General features: G+C 42.3%; 1 protein-coding gene across 5 annotated transcripts in view; it reads right to left on the bottom strand.

Moving 5' to 3' along the window:
- LOC124622161 (glycine receptor subunit alpha-3) overlaps nucleotides 1-24,409 on the bottom strand; it is a 588,708-nt gene that overhangs the window by 8,964 nt on the left and 555,335 nt on the right. For 3 of the 5 annotated variants that reach the window (XM_047147803.1, XM_047147804.1, XM_047147801.1), the window contains one exon: nucleotides 9,164-9,364. In XM_047147803.1, the coding sequence (XP_047003759.1) occupies nucleotides 9,164-9,364 (201 nt within the window). The remainder of the gene's footprint in view (nucleotides 1-9,163; nucleotides 9,365-24,409) is intronic. The other 2 variants (XM_047147805.1, XM_047147802.1) reach the window with 1 other exon arrangement.

Below are 24,409 nucleotides of genomic sequence, written 5' to 3'. Positions count from 1 at the left end.
CATGTGGCTGAGGGTGACAATTTCTTGTCAAAGATTGTTACAGGCGATGAAACATGGGTTCATCACTTCGAACCTGAAACAAAACGGCAATCAATGGAGTGGCGCCACACCCACTCCCCTACCAAGAAAAAGTTTAAAGCCATACCCTCAGCTGGTAAAGTCATGGTTACAGTCTTCTGGGATGCTGAAGGGGTTATTCTGTTCGATGTCCTTCCCCATGGTCAAACAATCAACTCTGAAGTGTATTGTGCTACTCTTCAGAAATTGAAGAAACGACTTCAGCGTGTTCGTAGGCACAAAAATCTGAACGAACTTCTCCTTCTTCATGACAACGCAAGACGTCACACAAGTCTTCACACCCGAGAGGAGGTCACAAAACTTCAGTGGACTGTTCTTCCTCATGCACCCTACAGCCACGATCTCACACCGTCGGATTTCCATATGTTTGGCCCAATGAAGGACGCAATCCGTGGGAGGCACTACGCGGATGATGAAGAAGTTATTGATGCAGTACGACGTTGGCTCCGACATCGACCAGTGAAATGGTACCGTCAGCATTCTGTGCTGCTCTTTGCCACGTGTCCAGTGTTTATGTGCCTTAACCTAGATATGACTGTTTCCTTCAGGAAGCATTTTTACAGAGGAGCTTAAAACCACTTATCCTACTTGTTTATCCTACCTTGCAACAGATGGCATTAGTATACACTTCAAACAGCTGACCCTTGTTTAAAACAATATTTAGCTTTCATTGTTGGCTCACAATTATTCTGTGTGCATGAGAAATCTTGGTTTGCTGAAAATGGATTATCTGCCTGAAGTTCAAGTTGATGGGTAAGTATAACTTCTCCGTGTGCTTAAGTATTAGAGATATAACTGTACACATATTCTCTCAGAATGTCATATTAGTATAGTAAATGATAAATGGATATTTGCAATTTGAATATATCCTCAGTGATTGCCAGTTAAAGCACATCCTTCTATAGGGACATTAGCTTTATGCATACAAAAATCAGACACAATGTTTTATGACATTTCTCTTTTGCTCCAACATAATTACATGTGCTTGTACAATACTTTAAGAACAAAAGTATGTACTCTGCTTTAAGTCACTAACATTTAGATAATACACTCTTATGCATATTTATCATCATTCAAATTTTTGAATTTTTGTTGTTTGTTGTATCAGAATCGAGAAACCAAATTTACGTTTTGTTGTTTCACTAAAAACCAATATAAAAATTCTGCTTGTGAACATTTGGTTTGTAAGCCACACTTTTTCAATAGGATTGGTATTATTTCATTATATGAAAATCAAATGCAGTAGTAAGAACTAAACACTATTAAAGGTAATGATGATATAAGCAAAAACTTACACTTCCTAGACTTTTTGTTTTTTTGCATGGAATGGTTGATATCGGATGAACTTTATGAAATTCTGGAGAGTACTGATGATGACTTGCCTGGAAACGGTTTGGATGTTGCTTTTGTAGCACTCATGAGTGCTACAGATGATCTGACAGATGAAGATTCTGATCATGAAGAAGCACCAAATATTAACAATGTTCCAGCAAGTCAGTTGAAAGCTTCAGCCACAATTTGTGATAAGGATATGTCTAACAATATAAAAATTCTGAAGCCATCAATTTTGACAAATTATGGGGGTATTGATTGTTTAACTTTGCTGCCTTACACATCCACTGCTGCAGTGTCCTATGCACACCAAAAAAATCAGCCACACCAAAATGAAGAAAATCAACTAAAACATCTCATAAGTACAACTGGGTATAACAGACACTTCCACCTACAAACAAAGAATGTCCACAAATGAGTACTGTAAAACATTCATTGAGTGCACCATTATAATATTTTGAACTATTTTTTTACAGGGATGTTATAAGAATGATGGTGAAATACACCAACCAATTTGCTACAAAGAACAGTTTTGGAGATTGTTCTGAAAAGGAAGTGAGGTGCTTTTAGCTAGTTTGCTTCTTAGTGGTTATGTCAGGGAAAGACATGTATTGGGAGATGTCAATTGATGTACACAACATTTTAGTTTCTAATGCAATATCCAGGGACCGCTTCAAGTTCGTTATGTCAAGTACTTACATTTGCTACAATGATCAACTTGATGGTACTGAGATATTTTCTAAGGTTCAGCCTCTTATAAGCTTGATAAAGGAAAAATGCAGAGAACATACACCTCACGTGCAAAACCATTCAGTTGACAAAAGCAGAGTTCCTTATTCTGGGTGTAAGGAGCAAAACAGTTTATTCAAGGCAAACCTATAAGATATGGGTTTAAGTTCTGGTGTGTAGAGTGAAGTAATTGATATCTGATATGGCTGGAACCATACCAAGTAGCTGGTACATTGTCAGAAAAATATGCACACAATGATTTTGGATATGGAGTAGCCATGACATATGTTGACCAGCTGGAAGAGCTGCCGTATAGACTGTATTTTGATAAAATATTTACTTATTTCATCTTCTGTGTAACTTGCATCTAAGAAATATCCAGGCCAAAGGTGCAATAAGAACCAACCAAATTGGTAAAGATTGTAATCTACAGAAGGGAAAAGAAATGGAAAAGAAACCTAGAGGGACAGCTGACTTCAGATCTAAGAATTCAGTCAGCATGTTAGTGGCTTCATGGGATGATAACAACATGGTAACAATGGCAACTAACTTTGATATTATAAGCCCAACTCATCCAGTAATGCGATATTCATATCAGCAGGAAAGATGGATCACAATTCAACAATCAAGACTCATTTACCATTGCAATAAGTTTATATGTTGAACTGATAGAGCTGATCAAAATATTTCACTCTATAGAGTACACGTCAGAGGTAAGAAATGGCATCTCCCCATCATTGCACATTTTGTCAGTAAAGTGAGCAGAACACATGGCACCTCTACAGCAAAGATGCTGGTAAACTGGCCCACATGACGTTTCGTCAAAGACCTGTCACTGCAATTCTGGAACCAAAATGTGGTGTTGCTATGCAAAGAGGAAGACCATCTACAATGGCAAAAACTGATTATATAAATAACAAGCTGGAACATTATATTGCAGATTTTCCTCTGGATCCTGTTTTGGAAAAGAAGAAACGATGTCACTGTCACCAATGTAAATAAATAAATAAAAATCATTAAATTCAGTGTACCAGTTCATCTTTCTTGTTTCATACTGTTTTATTCAAAATTGTAAGACAGTATTGATCTGAGGATTAAATGCTGACAATGTGTTAAGTGAATATTAATTCAGCTGAAGTTATTTCAGAAGAATGGGCCATTTTTTCAAAAGCTTTGCAAATAAAAAGTTTTAAACTATCATATAAATGTACTTTGATTATAATTAAGTGATTAATTACTGTTTTCATTAAAATACAAACAAAAATAAGTCAGTCTTATCTGGTTGAAGCTGACACTGTTTCTTTAAAATATTTTATTCACAACTCTTAAAAAGAGAATGTGAACTAAACTCACAATGAAATTGATATGAATAACTGTGGTAACAATCAGCTCAAATTCCATGAGTGATATGGTCACACAAAGAGAAACGGACAGGTTTTGTTTCAGTAATGACATTACATCGTGACATCTGATGTGGATTCTGAAAACATTGATCACATAAATGCAACTCACGCTTTTCTCACATGACATACTGAAAGCTGTGGGGGAAGGCAGACAGGTAGATGCAGTATTTCTTGATTTCTGAAAAGCATTTTACTCAGTACTGCACCTATGCTTATTGTCAAAAGTACAATTATATGGGGCACCAAGTGAAATTTGTGATCGGATTTAGGATTTCTCAGTAGGGAGGATGCAGCATGTTATCTTGGATGGAGAGTCATCATCAAATATAGATGTAACTTCAGGTGTGCCCCAGAAAAGTGTGTTGGGACCCTTGTTGTTCATATTGTATATTAATGGCATTGCAGGCAATATTAATAGTAACCTCAGACTTTTTGCAGATGATGCAGTTATCTGTAATGAAGTACTATCTGAAAGAAACTGCATAAATATTCAGTCAGATCTTGAAAATATTTCAAATTGTGCAAAGATTGACAACTTGCTTTAAGTGTTCCTAAATGTAAAATGTGCACTTCAAAAAATGAAAAAACATAGTGTCCTATGACTATAATGTCAATGAATCACTGTTGGAATCAGCCAACTCCTACAAATACCTGAGTGTAGTATTCTGTAGGAATGTGAAATGGAATGATCACAAAGACTCAGTTGTGGGTACAGCAGGTGGTAGATTTCAGTTTATTGGTAGAATATAGGGGAAGTGCAATCAGTCTACAAAGCAGATTGCTTACAAATCACTCATGTGACCAGTTCTAGACTATTGCTCAAGTGTGTGGGATCAAGGATGTAGCCAAAGGGGGGATCCAAGAGGTCTGGACCCCTCCATCACCTAAACAAAATTACCCTAGTTGCCATGTTGTGAAATGGAAATATGTAAGGAGCCATCAGAGAGTTTCCACTTGCAGGCATTGCTGCAGCAACACAGAGTGACCCCGAATTGGGTATATACCCATCGACATGTGAGCAAGGCACTCAGACATGCATGTGGTAAATACGGAAATGTGCACTATGGTGATATTATGAAATGATCCAAACAGGACCAATGTGTTGTTATTCTCTTCTTGGCATCCATCAGAAAATAAAGAATGTGTGTGGAGTAGAATGTGTGTCACAGACCACCATTGTGGAGTGGTTGACAATGGGCGCTGCTGCTTCATGATAATGCTAGTCCCTATATCAAAATGTCACATTGCAGAAGTTACACCTGCCCAAATGGGAGACACTCAAGTGCACACCCTGTGGTACTGATCTCTCCCCCATGCGATTACCATGTCTTTAGTCCCTTGAAAAAGAACTTGAAAGGTCAATTATTCCTGTCAGATGAGGATATACAGCATACAGTTGCGCATTTATTCACACAGCAGGACACAGCGTTTTACCAGAAAGGTGTCTTCAACCTGATATGTCAATGGGATCATTGTGTCAATGCACAGATGATTTTGCCTGAGTGACATACCAATTTTGGTCTGTACAGCCTTCGAACAGTAATTTCTTGATCACCCCCTTCAACAAGGTCATCAACAGATTTAAGATATCAATTGCACTATTGGCTATCACCTTTCCCTACTGTATTTATTTATTTCTTACTCCATTGATCCATCTGTGATAAACGCACAAGGATATAGAGTGTGTCAGTAAACAATCAATACGAAGGTAGTAGTAAAGCAGTCAATCAGACAAAAGTAATACTACATGTTTGCTATACACAAATGTCATAAGAGTGACAGATTACACCAAACATTACACATACAAAGTGAAAACAAATTAAAAACCAGTGAAAATGACTATGAATGTTACATGGGTATGGTACCTACATCATTGCTCAGACTTAAACTATGGTGTATCACACTCAAAATATCTGGTCCATACACCTAGGTGGTTTTTTTCATTGTGGCTAAAATACTCTTCTAAACTGTAAAATGACCTTTCCAGAAGAAATTGCTTCAGATGCTCCCTAAAGGAGGAATGGTTATCATATTTGTTTTTAATATCTGGAGCGAGAGTCTGTCGCCAACTGTTGTACATTGTTGGCCTTACTCGAGTTCAGTTGTTATTTTGTTAATCAGTTTAGTTCTTACTTGTAGATGAATTTAATGTAAGTACTGCAATTTATTGTCTTTGTATTGTGCTCTATTCTGATAGTTTTTTAGTTTGTATATGTTTGTAACAAGAAAGAAGAGGAAAACTGATTGTGATTCTTCCACTCTTGTTATGGTAAGTTAAAGATACTCGTATGGATGCTTTACTGAAATAGTATAATTACCTACCTACAGCATTTTAATGTTAGCACTGTAGTCATTATTTGGGGTTGCAATACTTCAATATTTTACGAGGATGTGGAGTGGTATACAGTATTACAAATAACATTAATATCAGTGCATAAAAATACACTTGGGTTTGTGTATGTCACCCAAAAGTCTTGTTGATCAACAAAAATAGAGTCAAAATGGTGAATGTTACATTTCTTTAAAAAATCTGCTAAAAATTCTATCATTATTTGTCCAAATGGTAAGATATTGCCCAGTCTGGCCACCTGGGTGGTACTCAAATTATGAAAACCGTTCCAATACAGAATGATGGGGAAGGGTTGGAGAGCAGAAGCGGTATGTGATGACAGCACATTCTATAGTTCATTTGTTTCTAAAATATCTTTTCAGTGGGCTGCTTAAATCTGTCCACACCACCTGTGACCTGCAGCTCCGCCTCTCCTTTCATCCAAAATTTATTTACACTTTTGTAATGTCACAAGAACTGAAGCCACAAATTCCCTGCACCATCACACCTTAAAATGCAAATACGACAATGCAAGTGATATGACTGGTACTTACTCTGGTCTCCAAGCTAGAATTAAATAAATCAACCCTCTTGCTTTGTATATTCTGCATGCAGCTGACTTCTTAAAGTTATAAGGAACCCCTTGAGTGTGAGGTCGCAAGTTCTTCAGGCTCATTTGAAAGTAATGAACAATTACAACGGGAAAAATATTAGCTGCTAAGGACTGGCCATGTGCATCATGAGGGTGACGGGAAATGAGTGTCTGGGAGGTGCAGAGATCAATCTTCTGTGGGATGTATTTATTTGACCTCACAAAATTGACCTCATCAACGTTCAAGAAATGTTCAAAACAAACCATTAACTTGCACTATGAACACCAAATGGAAAATAATGTGCCCTGGTGACTACAAAGGTTCGCACCATCAAGATTGAAGGCGAACTCCTTGGTAGCTACAAAACGTGCAGTATGTTCAGCTATGTATCCACTCTTAAAGAGTTCATATAGAATCATTTTGGTGTTATGTGGTGATTGAACTGATGGACTGTGATAGCATAACTGAACGTGAAACAATCTGTTCTCCAGCTACCATGAAACTGGTTATCCTTTAAGGTGTCGTTGCAGAGAGTATGGTAATGTGTTTTATGGCCGTGAACAAAGAAATATCAAGAGGCTGGAATTGTTCCATGATTCCAGGTGGGAAGAACTGCAATGTCACACAATTTTTGGGTCAACCAAAGCGTCCGATCGCACCCGTCGGCTTTGACCCGTGACGTAAGGCTGTTGTGGTGTGTGTCGTCACGACGGCACGGAACTTAGTTTGTGAGAGTGGCGTGTATGTAGGTGTCGTTTTGATGTGATCGGTGGTGTGTTAGGTGATGTTTTTGGTTTAGTTTGCGAGTGTGGCGTCGTGTGTGAATTTTGGTAAATTGCTTTTTTTATGTCTTTGGTAGGTATGGATATGACTGACGGGGTCAACAGTTTTCGGTTGTCGGCTATGATGGGGGACAGTGCATTGTCTCTAATAAAATTTCTTCAATTATTCGGATTTTTGGATGAAGTAGTGAAGTGTTCAGCATGTCGTGAAGAAATGAGGCTTACTTAAAGTTCCGGCGTCTTGGACCAGGGATGTCTGTATGTGGAGATGTCGTAAGGATAACAGGTCAATTATGGGATCGGGAGCTGCTGTTGAGCTATATAGGTCAAGGGAAGTGTCCGATTCCAGAAGATATTGTGTTTGGTGGTATTTGGGGAGTTTTGTGATGTCGGTTTTTTTCGTCGTTTTGCGTATTTATGGGGTCGGGAGCTGCTGTTGAGCTATATAGGTCAAGGGAAGTGTCCGATTCCAGATGATATTGTGTTTAGTGGTATTTGGCGAGTTTAGTGATGTCGTTTTTTTCGTCGTTTTGTATGGCGGTGGGTGTCTAAATTTGTTTATATTTAGTTTGTCCCCACCCAAAAGCCCCCTATTTCCCGCGCTTGTCCCGTTAGTGTCATTAGGCTTTTTGTGAAATGTGTGTGTGTGTGTGTGTTTTTCGATGTATTTTCGTCCTCATAATGTCTACGTAACGACTTTATATGCGCCATATTGGAATCGTGGTTTATTGTCGTTTCCGCCATATCTGTGACGTCATGGGTCAAAGCAGATGGGCGGGATCGGACGCTTCCGTATTTCCCAATTTTCAGTTGGGATAGTTTGCTCTAAATGAGTATGATTTTTCTACACAGACCACGAATCAAGCTAAACCAAGTTATTTTGGCCAACTATTGCAGTGCTCATACCATAGTTGTAGTTGTAGTTCTCTTTTGCCAATTTTCCCACTCTTGCTTGCTATGACATAAAGAGTTCCAACTGGCCTTGCAAATCACGCACACGAGAAAGAATCGTAGGGGGCAGAGCACATCCAACTTCTCGCAACACAATAAATAACTTTCCAACCTATTTACCATCCAGATTAACAGCGCTGTCAGTGTCGTCATTTAAGTTCAAGTGCTATGTTACAGCCATTATGGACATTGCAGCAGCCATGGTCATTGCAAATTTTGGTGATAAACATCTTAGTAAATTAGCTTACTACGCCTATTTTCACTCATTGCTTTCATATGGCATCATATTTTGGGGTAATTCATCACTGAGGAATAAAGTATTTATTGCACAAAAGCGTGTAATCAGAATAATAGCTGGAGTCCACCCAAGATCATCCTGCAGACATTTACTTAAGGATTTAGGGATATTCACAGTAGCTTCTCAGTATATATACTCTCTTATGAAATTTGTTATTAACAACCAAACCCAATTCAAAAGTAATAGCAGTGTGCATAACTACAATACTAGGAGAAAGGACGATCTTCACTATTCAAGATTAAACCTAACTTTGGCACAGAAAGGGGTGAATTATACTGGCACTAAAGTCTTTGGTCACTTACCAAATAGTATCAAAAGTCTGACAGATAACCAACAAGTATTTAAGAAGAAATTAAAAGAATTTCTGAATGACAACTCCTTCTACTCCATAGAGGAATTTTTAGATATAAATTAAGAAAAAAAAGAAAAAAAACAAAAATATTAAAAATAAAAAAAATAAAGAAAACAAAAAGACACAAAAAAATAAAGTTGTTATATTAACTTAAGTATGTTGTTAAATTAACCTAATTATGTCATGAATTGGAAAATTCGACTCGTTCCACATCATTACGAAATATCGTATTCATGATCCATGGAACTAGTATTAATCTAATCTAATCTAATCTAATCTAATCTAATCTAATCCACTGCAGAGAATGTGAGCATACCTTCTCCCGGCCCGTGGTGTGGTCCCGCCAAGACGTCTGCAGCAGTGGTCGGCCGCGCATGCGCAGTACGGACCCGACTGAGCTGCGCCGGCTCGCAGCAGCTGAAGACGCCTGTGCCTGCTGCCCGGACTGTTGGCCGGCCGAGCCCGACTCCACGTCCCAAGCGGACATGCACGGCGATTTCTCCATCGCCTGGATGCGCTGCAACCCGTTAGACTTTTCACGGGGGCATTGTAAACGTCTCTCAGGAGAGAACAGGGATCACAAAACGAATGTCAATTTGCGCATTGCATTCGGGATCAAAACTGCATAGTACGAAAGGTTTATAAGCTGCGTAAAACGAAAATAAGTCCATCTGATGTTCTACACAAAAAACGGTAATTTCCAAGAATGATTGTCTATCGACGTTGCTGGGAACAAACGAACATATCGAACGTGCGATCGCAAATCGATCATGTGACTCCGGTGGCGGGCGTTGTGATCAATTATTTGTGATCGTCGTTTTTATCTGTTTTCCGTCGTTCCCTTACTTGCTCTAAATTACATCCCTCCGCCAATTATTTGTGAGTTGCTAGGAAAACCCAGACGATTTATGTCATTAGTGAGTGGGATGTCCGGTGTTCTTGATGATTCTACGGCGGATTCTCTCACATGGAAGAATCTAATTCCATGTTTATCCAGCGCAGAAAACTGTTCGACTTTTTGTCGCAAGTATGGAGTACTACCGAGCGAAGAAAGAAGGCACTGTGTAGACTGTGGTGGTGCGAAGTGTGTAAAACTTCGTAATAACAGTTTCGATGCTGAAATACTGTTACAATTTCAATGAGGACAGTGCGGAAACGAACGAGTATCAAGAGGAATACATGGTTCGACTCTTCCAAATTACCCATCCAGACCACCGTAATGGACTTTCACAGGGCGATAAGACCAACGACGAGTGAGGTAATTGTCTCCTTTGCAATTACAATTACTTTTGTAACGTTCTTCTTTTGTCGTTCTGTAGCGACCACCGTAAACATACTAATAACGCCAGAGTCACATGATCTATTTACGATCGCACGTTCGATATGTGTCGTTTGGACCCCACGATTTCGATAAGCAATCATTCTTGGCAATTACCCAGAAAACGAATCATACGAGTTTGCTTGGATAAGTCTGGTAATAAACAAGGTCACTTGAGTACGAGGGTAATCCCAAAAGTAAGGTCTCCTATTTTTTTATAAGTGCGTAGATCTGTTTATTTCTACAATGGTTCAAATGGTTCAAATGGCTCTGAGCACTATGGGACTCAACTGCTGAGGTCATTAGTCCCCTAGAACTTAGAACTAATTAAACCTAACTAACCTAAGGACATCACAAACATCCATGCCCGAGGCAGGATTCGAACCTGCGACCGCAGCGGTCTTGCGGTTCCAGACTGCAGCGCCTTTAACCGCACGGCCACTTCGGCCGGCTTTCTACAATGGTTTACAGCTTGAACATTTAGCTATTTTTCGACATAATCACCATTTCTGTCGATGCATTTTTGTAGGCGCCGTGGCAGTTTTTGTATGCCCGTGTCATACCAGCTCGCCGCCATGCTGTTCAGAAAGTTATGAACTGGCGTGATTGTCTCAGGTGTAAAGTGGTATGCCCAGGTTTCGTCACCCGTGACAATTGAGTGCGGAAAGTTGTCCTGTTCGGCTGCAAGGCGGTGAAGAAATGCGCGGGAAGCATCAACTCGTTTCCGCATGTGGTCCTCAGTCAGCATGCGTGGCACCCATCTTGCGCACACCTTCCGCTAGTTCAATGTTTCCGTTATTCTATGAGCGGTGCTTCGGGAAACCTCAGGAACCAACGTGCAGAGACCATCCAGGGTGATACGCCGATCTTTACGCATGCTTTGCTCAACATTCAACACTGTCTCCTCAGAAACTGAAGGTCTCCCGCTCCTTTGTTTTTTTTTTCTTTTAAGCTGATAAGAACAGATACTACACTTTTTTTGGGGGGGGGGGCTCCTTCCTCCCCTATAGCCCTACCTTTTCCTCTCCAAAAATGCCGCCATCCTCTAGTGTCGACGCAGCACACAAAGCAGGGCGCTGTTAATAGCAAGACTTATTGCCATAAACCGAAAATAAAAGCGGAGGAATACTCTGCTATGCCTCAGGGGGCGACGACACACTACTCAGAAATACACCTCTCTCTGCAGGTGTGAAGCAAGTGATGAGTTTAGAAACTAAAAAGGAAGAAATAAATAAAGACAGAAATGAAGGCAAATTAAAAACTGTGACGGCAGCACACACAAATGAAAACGAAACTGGCGAGATAATCCCATCGCCCATAGAATTAACGAAGTAATAATCCTCTAAGATAGATTACGTGTTTTCTAATTTTCCAATAATTTTTCATACAAGGTTCACACAATTCCCATGTTACCAATTGCCATATTATCAGTATCATAGAACAGTCGACTCTAGTGATGCCCAGAAGGCTAATGTCAAATCTTGGGTATAGGCAAGTCAAGGGTAGTTTGAAAGTCCGAGTGACATAGATCCAGGGGTAAACTCAGGCAATTCCTGGACGAGGTGCCTTGGTCAACCCGGAACACCTTGTGATAACCATGAACCATTGCAACTTTCAGAAATCTTGCAAAAGTAGTGGTATAATTCCGGTCAGATTCCGCCAGGCGATGCTGGCTCCACAGGTAGTCCATGAAAGAGACAGCATCGGTGAGGGAAAGGTCATAGATCGTGAAAATGGTGTGGCCCAAGAGCCACACCATTGCGTTACGTCGTGGTCGGGGGTTGGTCTGAATATCAGGGGTAAGGAACCAGTCGATTGACACATTGTCTGGTGTCGTCCCACCAATCAGCGCTAATAGCGCACGTGCAAGGTCCCACACTTCTGTGACGTGAGGGCCGTCGTGAATTTCGGTCCGACCAGCTGCAAACTCTCTACACCACTTACGAACATTTTTGACATCCACGCACGACTCACTTCCGCCAATTGTCGATGGATTTCAATCGGAGCAGTGCCCCTTGCGTTCAAAAACCAAATAACTGAGCGCAATTCGCACTTGGCGGTAGCATCCAACGGGAGCTCCATTCTCAACGGCTGCCAAGCCGAGACTGAGCGCCTCAGCGCGGCGTGCGCATGTTTACACACAACGCGTGAAGCACTCTTCATAACAGTGTGACCAACTGCCACACAAACAGAGTTCTGTACTTATAAAAAATTGGAGACCTTATTTTTGGTATTACCGTTGTACAATACAAATGAGGCGCTGAGAGACATAAGCACACTGTCTTTGACGCCCCCCCCCCCCCCCCAACTAAGTGAATATCAGAGAAACCAGTGAGACAGCCTTTCATGAGTGTTCAAATATATGTTCAATGTGGGCCTCCAGTATAGATAAACCATAGCATAAACAGATGTCAGAAGCACGAATAAATGCTGCAGTCTCACAATTGACGATGATGCACTTTCTGGTTCTCAGCGCCTCAAATGGATTACTCTATGATAATATCCAAAACTTTATGTACCGTATCTCATTCAGAATCCCACAAAATAGATTTATCTCTCAGTATAACTACACTCCTGGAAATTGAAATAAGAACGCCGTGAATTCATTGTCCCAGGAAGGGGAAACTTTATTGACACATTCCTGGGGTCAGATACATCACATGATCACACTGACAGAACCACAGGCACATAGACACAGGCAACAGAGCATGCACAATGTCGGCACTAGTACAGTGTATATCCACCTTTCGCAGCAATACAGGCTGCTATTCTCCCATGGAGACGATCGTAGAGATGCTGGATGTAGTCCTGTGGAACGGCTTGCCATGCCATTTCCACCTGGCGCCTCAGTTGGACCAGCGTTCGTGCTGGACGTGCAGACCGCGTGAGACGACGCTTCATCCAGTCCCAAACATGCTCAATGGGGGACAGATCCGGAGATCTTGCTGGCCAGGGTAGTTGACTTACACCTTCTAGAGCACGTTGGGTGGCACGGGATACATGCGGACGTGCATTGTCCTGTTGGAACAGCAAGTTCCCTTGTCGGTCTAGGAATGGTAGAACGATGGGTTCGATGACGGTTTGGATGTACCGTGCACTATTCAGTGTCCCCTCGACGATCACCAGTGGTGTACGGCCAGTGTAGGAGATCGCTCCCCACACCATGATGCCGAGTGTTGGCCCTGTGTGGCTCGGTCGTATGCAGTCCTGATTGTGGCGCTCACCTGCACGGCGCCAAACACGCATACGACCATCATTGGCACCAAGCCAGAAGCGACTCTCATCGCTGAAGACGACACGTCTCCATTCGTCCCTCCATTCACGCCTGTCGCGACACCACTGGAGGCGGGCTGCACGATGTCGGGGCGTGAGCGGAAGACGGCCTAACGGTGTGCGGGACCGTAGCCCAGCTTCATGGAGACGGTTGCGAATGGTCCTCGCCGATACCCCAGGAGCAACAGTGTCCCTAATTTGCTGGGAAGTGGCGGTGCGGTCCCCTACGGCACTGCGTAGGATCCTACGGTCTTGGCGTGCATCCGTGCGTCGCTGCGGTCCGGTCCCAGGTCGACGGGCACGTGCACCTTCCGCCGACCACTGGCGACAACATCGATGTACTGTGGAGACCTCACGCCCCACGTGTTGAGCAATTCGGCGGTACGTCCACCCGGCCTCCCGCATGCCCACTATACGCCCTCGCTCAAAGTCCGTCAACTGCACATACGGTTCACGTCCACGCTGTCGCGGCATGCTACCAGTGTTAAAGACTGCGATGGAGCTCCGTAGGCCACGGCAAACTGGCTGACACTGACGGCGGCGGTGCACAAATGCTGCCATTCGACGGCCAACACCGCGGTTCCTAGTGTGTCCGCTGTGCCGTGCGTGTGATCATTGCTTGTACAGCCCTCTCGCAGTGTCCGGAGCAAGTATGGTGGGTCTGACACACCGGTGTCAATGTGTTCTTTTTTCCATTTCCAGGAGTGCATAACATATATTGGTGTCCGATCTAATTTTAGCATATAGTGTGTGAATTTGCATATCTGTGGAGTGTGCTACCACCTAGCGGTAATTATGGCAAAAGTAGGTGAAAGTCTGCTGCAGTGTGCACCCACCTCATGGCACTGACGTAAACTGGTAGTGGCGTACCTTGCAGATGATCAAATCCGTATGTATTTGGCCTGTAAGGCAATTACGTCACCCCAGTTGCGCATACACAGAACCTGCTTAAAATGTGCACAAGTGTAGGTGTGCTCACGACCCTGATGCAGTGTTTCACAGAGTCTAGTGGTGCAATGGGTAGCACAGTGCGGTAGATTTAGTACCACATATTTCAGATTACCGCATGTACATTAAATTTAACAGCATTCAAAGAAAAGAACCAATAAATCCACAAGGTGTCAAAAGTTAGGTTGTTCACGTGCTCTTGTGCTCTTACATAGCAGTCGCCACTGATTATACTTTGGGAATATCAACAAATAGTGGCCATCACCTTACCAGCCGACAAAATGGTCTTTGTCTTCTTTGGTGGACTTTCACCGGAACTTATCCTTTGTTTTGACTGCCGTTTTTGCTATGGTGTGTAGTGACGGATCCGGTTTCATCAACAGTCACAAGTCGGTGCAAAAAGTCTTGCCGATTAAGATTAAAAATCGCCAGATACTGCACTGAAACGTCGTACTGGATGCGCTTTCGGTCGAATGCGGGCGATTGCAGCACCCACCTCGCACACAGCTTCTTCAAACTCAATTCTCGCTGCAGGATATTACGCAATCGTCCAGTTGAGATGCTTAAAGTCTCAGCAATCTCACGAATGTTTATTGTGCGGCCTTGCATTAGCATATCATGGATTTTATCAATCATTCCTTTTGTGGTGACCTCAACTGGGCGACCGGAGTGTGCTTCGTCTTCGGTGCTTGTCCGACCATCTACATTTACATCTACATGATTACTCTGCAATTCACGTTTAAGTGCTTGGCAGAGGGTTCGTCGAACCACAATCATACTATCTCTCTACCATTCCACTCCCGAACAGCGCGCGGGAAAAACGAACACCTAAACCTTTCTGTTCGAGCTCTGATTTCCCATATTTTATTTTGATGATCATTTCTACCTATGTAGGTTGGGCTCAACAAAATATTTTCACATTCGGAAGAGAAAGTTGGTGACTGAAATTTCGTAAGTAGATCTCGCCGCGACGAAAAACGTCTTTGCTTTAATGACTTCCATCCCAATTCGCGTATCATATCTGCCACACTCTCTCCCCTACTACGTGATAATACAAAACGAGCTGCCCTTTTTTGCACCCTTTCGATGTCCTCCGTCAATCCCACCTGGTAAGGATCCCACACCGCGCAGCAATATTCTAAGAGAGGACGAACGAGTGTAGTGTAAGCTGTCTCTTTAGTGGACTTGTTGCATCTTCTAAGTGTCCTGCCAATGAAACGCAACCTTTGGCTCGCCTTCCCCACAATATTATCTATGTGGTCTTTCCAACTGAAGTTGTTCGTAATTTTAACACCCAGGTACTTAGTTGAATTGACAGCCTTGAGAATTGTACTGTTTATCGAGTAATCGAATTCCAACGAATTTCTTTTGGAACTCATGTGGATCACCTCACACTTTTCGATATTTAGCGTCAACTGCCACCTGCCACACCATACAGCAATCTTTTCTAAATCGTTTTGCAACTGATACTGGTCTTCGGATGACCTTACTAGACGGTAAATTACAGCATCATCTGCGAACAACCTAAGAGAACTGCTCAGATTGTCACCCAGGTCATTTATATAGATCAGGAACAGCAGAGGTCCCAGGACCACGTTTAAATTCTTTAATCCAAAAGTAAATCGTCTTCAATGATAGTGCAGAGTCCGCGTGAACTTCATCCAGTTATGTGCTGATCTGTGCGGCAGTCCAACCCTACAAATGAAAATGTTTAATAACATACGAAACTCTGTTCCCTACATTTTTGATCGCTGTCGACCCACTGAACAATTCAGACGGCTGTCAATAATGAACTGTACGTTGTACATCATTGAAATTCTTTATACGATCCTTGGAACAATCAAGCTTACCAACCACGAAGGTGCAACAAAATTGTTCCAGTCTTTCATGCAAATTCACCAGACTTATCAAACAACTCTCATTCTGCCAGACAGAAGACCATTCCTGAACGTGAACGTTAGTGGACAAATTGTAGTGCTAACTCACAGATTAGGACCAACTGCGGCAAATCCCAGTCCGAATTACAGAAATGTTTTCTAAAATACGAGGTGGAATCCAAAATTTTCGGGACTGGTGCTGCCATCTGGAAAGCGCACCGCTAGGTGACGAGAGCTGCATAGCTGGTGAGTCAGTGTGCGGAGTGTTATTCAGCTGGGAGGACATGTTGCGTGTCCACAGTGGTTTCCATAATACTCTGTGTTTGGTGTGTGGCGATTTTACGATGGCACAGCGTGTTGAAGTCTGCACGGACCAGTGTGCGATTTGTGTTTTTACCAGTGGGGGGGATGTCTTAAGGGGATAGTATAATTACATATGTTACTAGCTTGGACCGTGGCGTTACCCATGGTTAAACAGTTATTTATAAATAGATGTTAATGCCGAAACTCACTATTCACGCGTATGCACTATCAGAAAAGCCATTCCCTGTTATATCTTTAAAAGTACATTATAGGTAAAATCATCTACATACAGGTATACGTCGGCTGTCCGTTTGGCAGAATGTGGCCGAGCGTTATCTTGCTGCAGGATGACACCTCTTCACAGTTTTCCACGACGTTTGGATCTGATTGCAGGTTTCAGTTTCGCACGCAACACATCACATCCACCATACAATGCAGACCTGGCTCTAAAGCCTCGTTTACGCTGGGGCGACGTCTTGCAACATTGCGGCATGCTACGGAAATGTGGCGTGCGTCGGCTTGTAGCATGCTACAAAAGGCAACATCTTGCGGCGTATGTTGCATGCGGCAGGTTAATTTATACCAAAGCAACAGAATTTGTGCCACACGTGTGTCGGTCTTGCAGTATAAAGGATGATAAAGTGATCGCAGCGGCGGCCTACTTGGCACTTGCACATGCAGCTAACAACGGAAATGAAAACCAAAGAAAATGAAAACGGTGGTGGAAGAGAAGAGTATTTAAAGAAAGTCCACGAAATAGTCCAGGAGATAGTGTCGGAAGTTCCATGCGGCTTTGATTCATTGGGAGAGTGCTTAGAAAATGTAGTCCATCAACAAAGGAGGTGGCTTACAAAACACTCGTTCGACCTATACTTGAGTATTGCTCATCAGTGTGGGATCCGCACCAGATCGGTCTGACGGAGGAGATAGAGAAGATCCAAAGAAGAGCGGCGCGTTTCGTCACAGGGTTATTTGGTAACCGTGATAGCGTTACGGAGATGTTTAATAAACTCAAGTGGCAGACTCTCCAAGACAGGCGCTCTGCATCGCGGTGTAGCTTGCTCGCCAGGTTTCGAGAGGGTGCGTTTCTGGATGAGGTATCGAATATATTGCTTCCCCCTACTTATACCTCCCGAGGAGATCACGAATGTAAAATTAGAGAGATTAGAGCGCGCACGGAGGCTTTCAGACAGTCGTTCTTCCCGCGAACCATACGCGACTGGAACAGGAAAGGGAGGTAATGACAGTGGCACGTAAAGTGCCCTCCGCCACACACCGTTGGGTGGCTTGCGGAGTATAAATGTAGATGCAGGTGTAGTATCCTAGGAACTGGAAGCAGACGATGGTGGGTTATTTAGTAATGTGTGCTTTCGTCCCAGGCGCATTAGTCCGCGCCATACCGTTGCCCAAAGTTGGCCTAACGGTAAATGTTCGCACAGGTACCGGGCCGGTCACCACCCTCTGTCAGGGCCCAGGGTGGGATTTTCAGCCCCCAGCTCACCCGACTCTGCCGTACGACTGCTGCGGTATGACTGCCACACTACTTCCCCGCAAGCTCGCAAGTAAACGGATGACGCACCTTAAGCCGTCGGCACACGGACCGTACTGTCGAACGTTAACGTTGAGCGTGCCAAGTTCAACGTGCTGCTGAACACTCAGGAACGATGCGACTCGTGCATACGGTACGTGGGCCCCAACGTGGTATACGCGATCGCAACGCACTCCAGCGGCAGTTGAGCGATGTTTCTAGTTCGTAAATCACACTGTTTACTCAACGGGCGCGCGTAAAATTCCCACGTTAGCACTATTAAAACGCACATTTCCTCCATCGTCCACGAAAAGGAAAGTACCATGTCCAATCAATAAGGACAGAGACATATAAAAGTTCCATTACAAACAGTGTGTTACAAATTTGGAATACTTATCCGCATAAGATAAACATTATTTCATCATTCCCGCATTTTATTAAAACCCCAAGGTCAGTCTTACTCAATCACTGTTCCTACCCAACAGCAGAATCTTTGCAACATGTGAATTACGAAGCGAAAAAGAAAAGGAGCAAAATATCTTTATGGAAGTAGCGCAAGCTGTCCTGTAGATTAAGCCAATCGAACAAAGGCACCCCTCAAAAAAAGGTGAACTTATATTTACATAATATCAAATATCATAGTATATACTTATATTAAACTAATAATGAAGTATCAGAACCTAATAAAAACGCTAATGTTAAGAAATGAAATACGGTAGTGTCAAGAAGCGAACCACCGCCCCAATTATCAACTAAATACCAGACAGTTACGCTACTCATTACGCTAATCCAACAACACGCAGACACTCCTCGCAATTAATCCAAGTATGTTACCCGTTGCAGAAAACGTTATCGTAGATACGTTACTAATTGAAATTTAATTATAACAAATTGTACAAGAACAATGCGTTTTGGGTGGATCATCCTTGCGTCACTGCCTTCAAATAGCCTACTCTCATAATACGCAAGTTACAATAATTCTTTTGCCATGAATATGATGTTTCTCGTTATTTTATTGGAACGAATCACAGAATTAACAACGGGCTTTCCAATGATTCTCAATTTGCTGGTGCACAGAAACGGCATATATACATATAGGCTTGAAATGAACGCCAATATGGCGCCTCACAATTCTGTACTGAAGGAAGACGGCGTGCGTGTGACGTAGGTGGCGTTGTGCCATCTCATTGGTCAACGCTCAGACCCACGCTCAGAATATCTGACATGCCAGATATTGCTCTGCACGTTCGGAAAGACTCCCGAACGTGCTATTCCACGCTATGACGTCAGAAACTCGGCACGCTCAACGTTCAACGTTCGGATGCACGGTCCGTGTGCCGACGGCTTTAGACGAGAGCAGCAATGACAGCATGAGAATGATGATTTAGTTCTAAATGTTTTGAAATGCTTAACTACTACATAACACCTTTTCAAAATTAATAAGCAAACATATTAATAGTAAGACTGTATTAAAAACTATCAGTGTTCGGCTCCACAAATTTAAATTATATGTAAAGTTTTACTCCAGTGCGTGGGAAATAAACATCCTAGGTTGGGATGCATAAACTAAAGCCAGAGGAGGGTATGGTCTGATGCAGAGGGGGGAAAATCCCCCCCATCCTCCCCTGCAAATCGCACACTGGCACGGACCTTCGTCAGAGCGCATCTGATGATCCAACCTTCTTGTCACAGGTTACCACCTGCGACGAGAGCTGGATTTACAGTCATGACCCAGAGATAAAGCATCAATTGGCCCAGTGGAAGAGCCTGGGCTCTCCAAGACCCAAAAGAAGCGAGACAGGTGAAGAGCAAAGTGAAGAGTATAATCATCGTTTTCTTTGATACCCAACCAAACAGTGAATTCCGCGTACTACTGTGACGTTTTGTGACGGCTCCATGAAAACGTGTGGCGATGACAACTCGAGCTTTGGCGTCAAGGGAACTCGCTGCTGCATCACGACAAGGCGCCCTGTCACACGTCCTTCCTCACCAGGACCTTTTTGGCAAAAACAAAATGGCGGTTGCAGCCCACTCACCGTACCCGCCAGACTTGGCACCTTGCGACTTCGCGCTATTCTCAAAACCGAAACTCAAGATGAAAGGCGGTCGGTTCGACACTCTAGAGAGGATTCAAGAAGCATCGCTGGCGGTGATAAACACCCTCAAATAACAGGACTTCCCGAAAACGTTTGAACAGAGGCAGAAGTGCTGTGACCGGTGTGTACGTGCGGATGGGAACTACTTCGAGGGTGATGGTGACCATTAGTCCAAAGGTAAGGTTTTCAACAGATGGCAGCACCAGTCCTGAAAATTTTGGATAGCACCTCACAGTTATTTGAAGCCGTAATTAGGAACATGACATACTTTCTATGTAGTAATTAACGGAAAACCAGATAAAACGTGTTTCCTGTTGGCATGTTCATTGTCGTGGATGGACAATTGCAACACGTCAGCTTCATCTGCGTTGTAGGCCTGTGTCATAGAGTAAATATCTCTGGAGTGAGCACTCACATGCGCAGAACAGATTTTGTGTTGTCAACATACATTGCCGGCCTGGCCACGTGATCTCGGGACGTCGTGTGTTTGTTCGTATAGCGCCCCGTATATTTAGAATGTCACTACATCCCTAGTACAGACGGATTCTTTTCGTACGAGTCGTGGATTATTTATATATGTTGCGGAGACATTTTAACAGTATCCATTTGATACCGGGAATAAACCAGCTACGTAACTTTTAAGGGCAAGTGATATTACATTCAGCTTCTTTGCAATAGGTGTAGCTCAGATGCACTCGATCTTTGGTAGTTTTTGGTATGATACCGCACTTTATAGTATTACAGAGCCTGAAGTACATTTTTGCAATGATAGTCCTGCAAAACGACTTGACAGTACGTTAGTACTTTCGCAAGTGTCCGAGAAACACCGAATTTACCACACATTAGTGATTATATCCCTGCTAATTTGTCCTTTTTTTCTTGTATTTCTGCGTATTTATTTTCTCGTTTTTGCGACCTAAAGCACAATTTTTCTTACTGGTGGCACTTTGAGGTATTTATTGAACGCATTTTAAGTACTTGCTCCCAGTTCATTAAATAAATAGTAGACGGAGTAATCTATATACATAATTGACAAGTCACTGATAAATGCATGGAGGATAGTATTTACTGAAACAACTAACCTTTCCCTTTCCTGTTCCACTAGCAAATTTACGAGAGGAAGCGATTGTTTGTAAGCTTTTGTACGAGCCGTAATATCTATTATATAGTCATAAAATCGTAGAAATATAGGTCTACAGAATCAAGTCTTAATTATAATGCGTCTCGAAATTTTTAAACGTATACAGTTTCTCTTACTAAAATGAAAACTATAATTAGAGCTATATGGAATGTACCCATGAAAAGTTACTATCCCTCCTTTTACATATTTTTCTCTCCATCTGTAGCAACAACGTAATTCACCATCGCTATTACACTATCAACAAACGGTGAAACACAACAAAAACTCTTGGTATTATAAACTTCAAACGCTGCAGAAAGTACACAGGCACAGCAAAATCCCGAGATCACGTGACAATCCTGGTTTAATGTTGACAACATGCGCAGAACGCAATGCTCACTCCAGAGATATTTACTCTATGGCCTGCGTCAAAGACAATTTCCCCTATTAACGGGCTTTAATTGTTTATAAAATGGTTCAACACTTGCAATGCCAGCACTTAAACTTTCTCTGTGCTTCCGATAGGGGTTTTCACAGAGGTGAACGCTGTGCACATGCAGATCAGGGATGTGGTTTGACCAATTCAGTTTGCTGTCAATATGCAAGACTAGGTATTTTGAGGTATCCACCCTGGTTATCACCCGCTCGCCTATTTTTACTACTACTTCCTCATCTTTGAATGTTGTGTGGAACTGAATGTAGTTTGTTTTAGTGTAGTTTAAAGAAAAGCCATTAATATTAAACCAGTCCACTGTTTCACTTAAAACCTTATTTGCTGATTCCTCAAGTTCATCCACTGAATGATCAATAAGTAGTGTAGTGTCATCAGCAAAAATGGTGAATCTACAATATTCTGTAGAGAGAGGCAGATTATTTATAAACACAATAAAAAATAGGGGGCCCAGAACTGAGCCTTGGGGCACTCCACATGTGATGGTACCCCATTCTGAAGATAAGGGGACTCCATTTTGACTATTCACTACAATTTTATGTTCCCTGTTTGACAGGTATGAGTCAAGCCATTTCCCTGATGAACCACTTATACCGAGATGAGCTTTCTGTAAAAGAATCTGGTGACTGACACAGTCAAACGCTTTTGTTAGGTCACAAAAAATCCAAACCACCTTTAGCTTTTTGTTGACAGATTCCTGTGGTCCAACTGAACCGATCTTTGACTGTAAACTGTTACGTTCGGCTACTTGGAGACCATTTGCAGCCATTAGTGGACTTCGTGTACCAAAACATGTCATCGAGCCATAATTGTTCACGTTTGGTTTGAGGAATATTCTGGAAAGTTCGAGTGAATGAATACGCCACCCAGATCGCTCGAAATGAATCCCATCGAAAATATATGGGATCTAACCGAGAGGTCAGTTCGTTCAAAAAAAACCTGTACCGCAAATACTTCCACAATTAGGGACGGCTTTTGAGACAGGATGGCTCAGTATTTCTGCAGGGGACTACCAATGACTTGTTGCGTCCATGTCACGCCGACTTGCTGTACTAAGCCGAGCAAATGGAGGTCCGACACTGTTTTAGGAGGTGTCCCATGACTTTTCCTACCTCAGTGTGACGACGGTTACAGATTTTGAACAGCCAATCAGTGCTAGCGTCGAAACCTGTTTGCCGTATTTTATCTGGAAATCTTACAGCTGCGGCCTGAAATTGGCCTGTTCTTACAGAATTCCGACAGAACGTTGCTGTTGCTATCAGGTGTACAATCATCAATCCTGGTATAGTTGCCGGTTTTCATTTTCTATCTAGATCGTCTTTATTAGCACAAAGTCAGGAGTCAGATTCATTCTTAATATTGTATAAGGTCGACTTAACACTAGAAAATTGTCATAACACTGTGGGCAACAACACAGGCTTACATTTTATCAACCACTCTCGTTTTATCTTCTAATCTTAACGGTTTACAGAAACTCCCAACAATAATCTTGGTTACTGTGTTGTAGTGTATGACACTTTAATATACTTTTAAGCGATCACAGAGATGGAAGTAAACACAACTCGTGATTTGGGCTTCAGCAAGCGAACTGAGCAGGCTCTTCGACCTTACTGCGTACTTTTGACCAACAATGATTCATACGTTACTCGTTATTAGCCATGGCTCAAAGATGAGGAGGGAGGGGATGCGTTCAACATCTTCTTTATACATACAAATTAAGCATGTGTATGGTTGTGCTCGCAAAACTCGAAAATCAGTCGGTAGATTGGCTAGACATTTTGAAAGGACCTTGCATTCGAAAACACTCATGTTTTTGTATACTAGTACCGAAATGGCTCTGAGCACTATGGGACTTAACATCTATGGTCATCAGTCCCCTAGAATATATATATATATATATATATATATATATATATATATATATATATATATATATACGGGGTGTTCAAAAAGTCTCTCCGCAGTGCCGTATGATTGTTAGCCGCGCATGCCGTATGATTGTTCGCCTGCCTGGGTACTCTCCGAACATTCCACTGTTTCGTTTATCTCAGCCTGCGACGGTAGTAGCGTTGGTGTGTGTCGTTACTTGTTGACGTGAACGTTTAAGTTTAGTTCCTTTGTTCGTTTGTTTCGTTTTTATCATTGTTAAAATGCTGGCCATTGAAGAACGTGTATTTTTAGTCGAACAAGTGTTCAAAAGCTGGCTGTAAATACACAGTTTCAGATCGTCAAACATTTAATTCAGTTTTCCCGGAGACAACACTCCCACATCGCGATACTGTGCGAGATTTGATTAACAAATTTCGAAGTACGGTTTCAGTGACGGATGTACCGAGAAGTGGTCGTCCTAGCGTCTTCTCTGAGGATAAACTACTCGATATTTCCGATAAAATGGCCATGAGTCCGAACAAGTCAGTAAGAAAACTCACCCAGGAGATCGATGTTAGTGTCGGAACGGCCCACACAGCTGTAAGGAAAAAATTAGAACTTTTCCCATACAAAGTGACAGTCATGCAAGAACTGAAAAATACAGATCATGGCAAGAGACTGCATTATTGTCAATTGTTCAAAAATTTCGTTCAACTAAATGGAAGCAATATTCTTAATGAAACGTTTTTCACTGATAAGGCGTGGTTTCATTTATCCGG

Source organism: Schistocerca americana, chromosome 7 (assembly GCF_021461395.2).
Source record: "Schistocerca americana isolate TAMUIC-IGC-003095 chromosome 7, iqSchAmer2.1, whole genome shotgun sequence".
NCBI lineage: Eukaryota > Metazoa > Arthropoda > Insecta > Orthoptera > Acrididae > Schistocerca > Schistocerca americana.
This window is presented reverse-complemented; position numbering and strand designations above follow the sequence as displayed.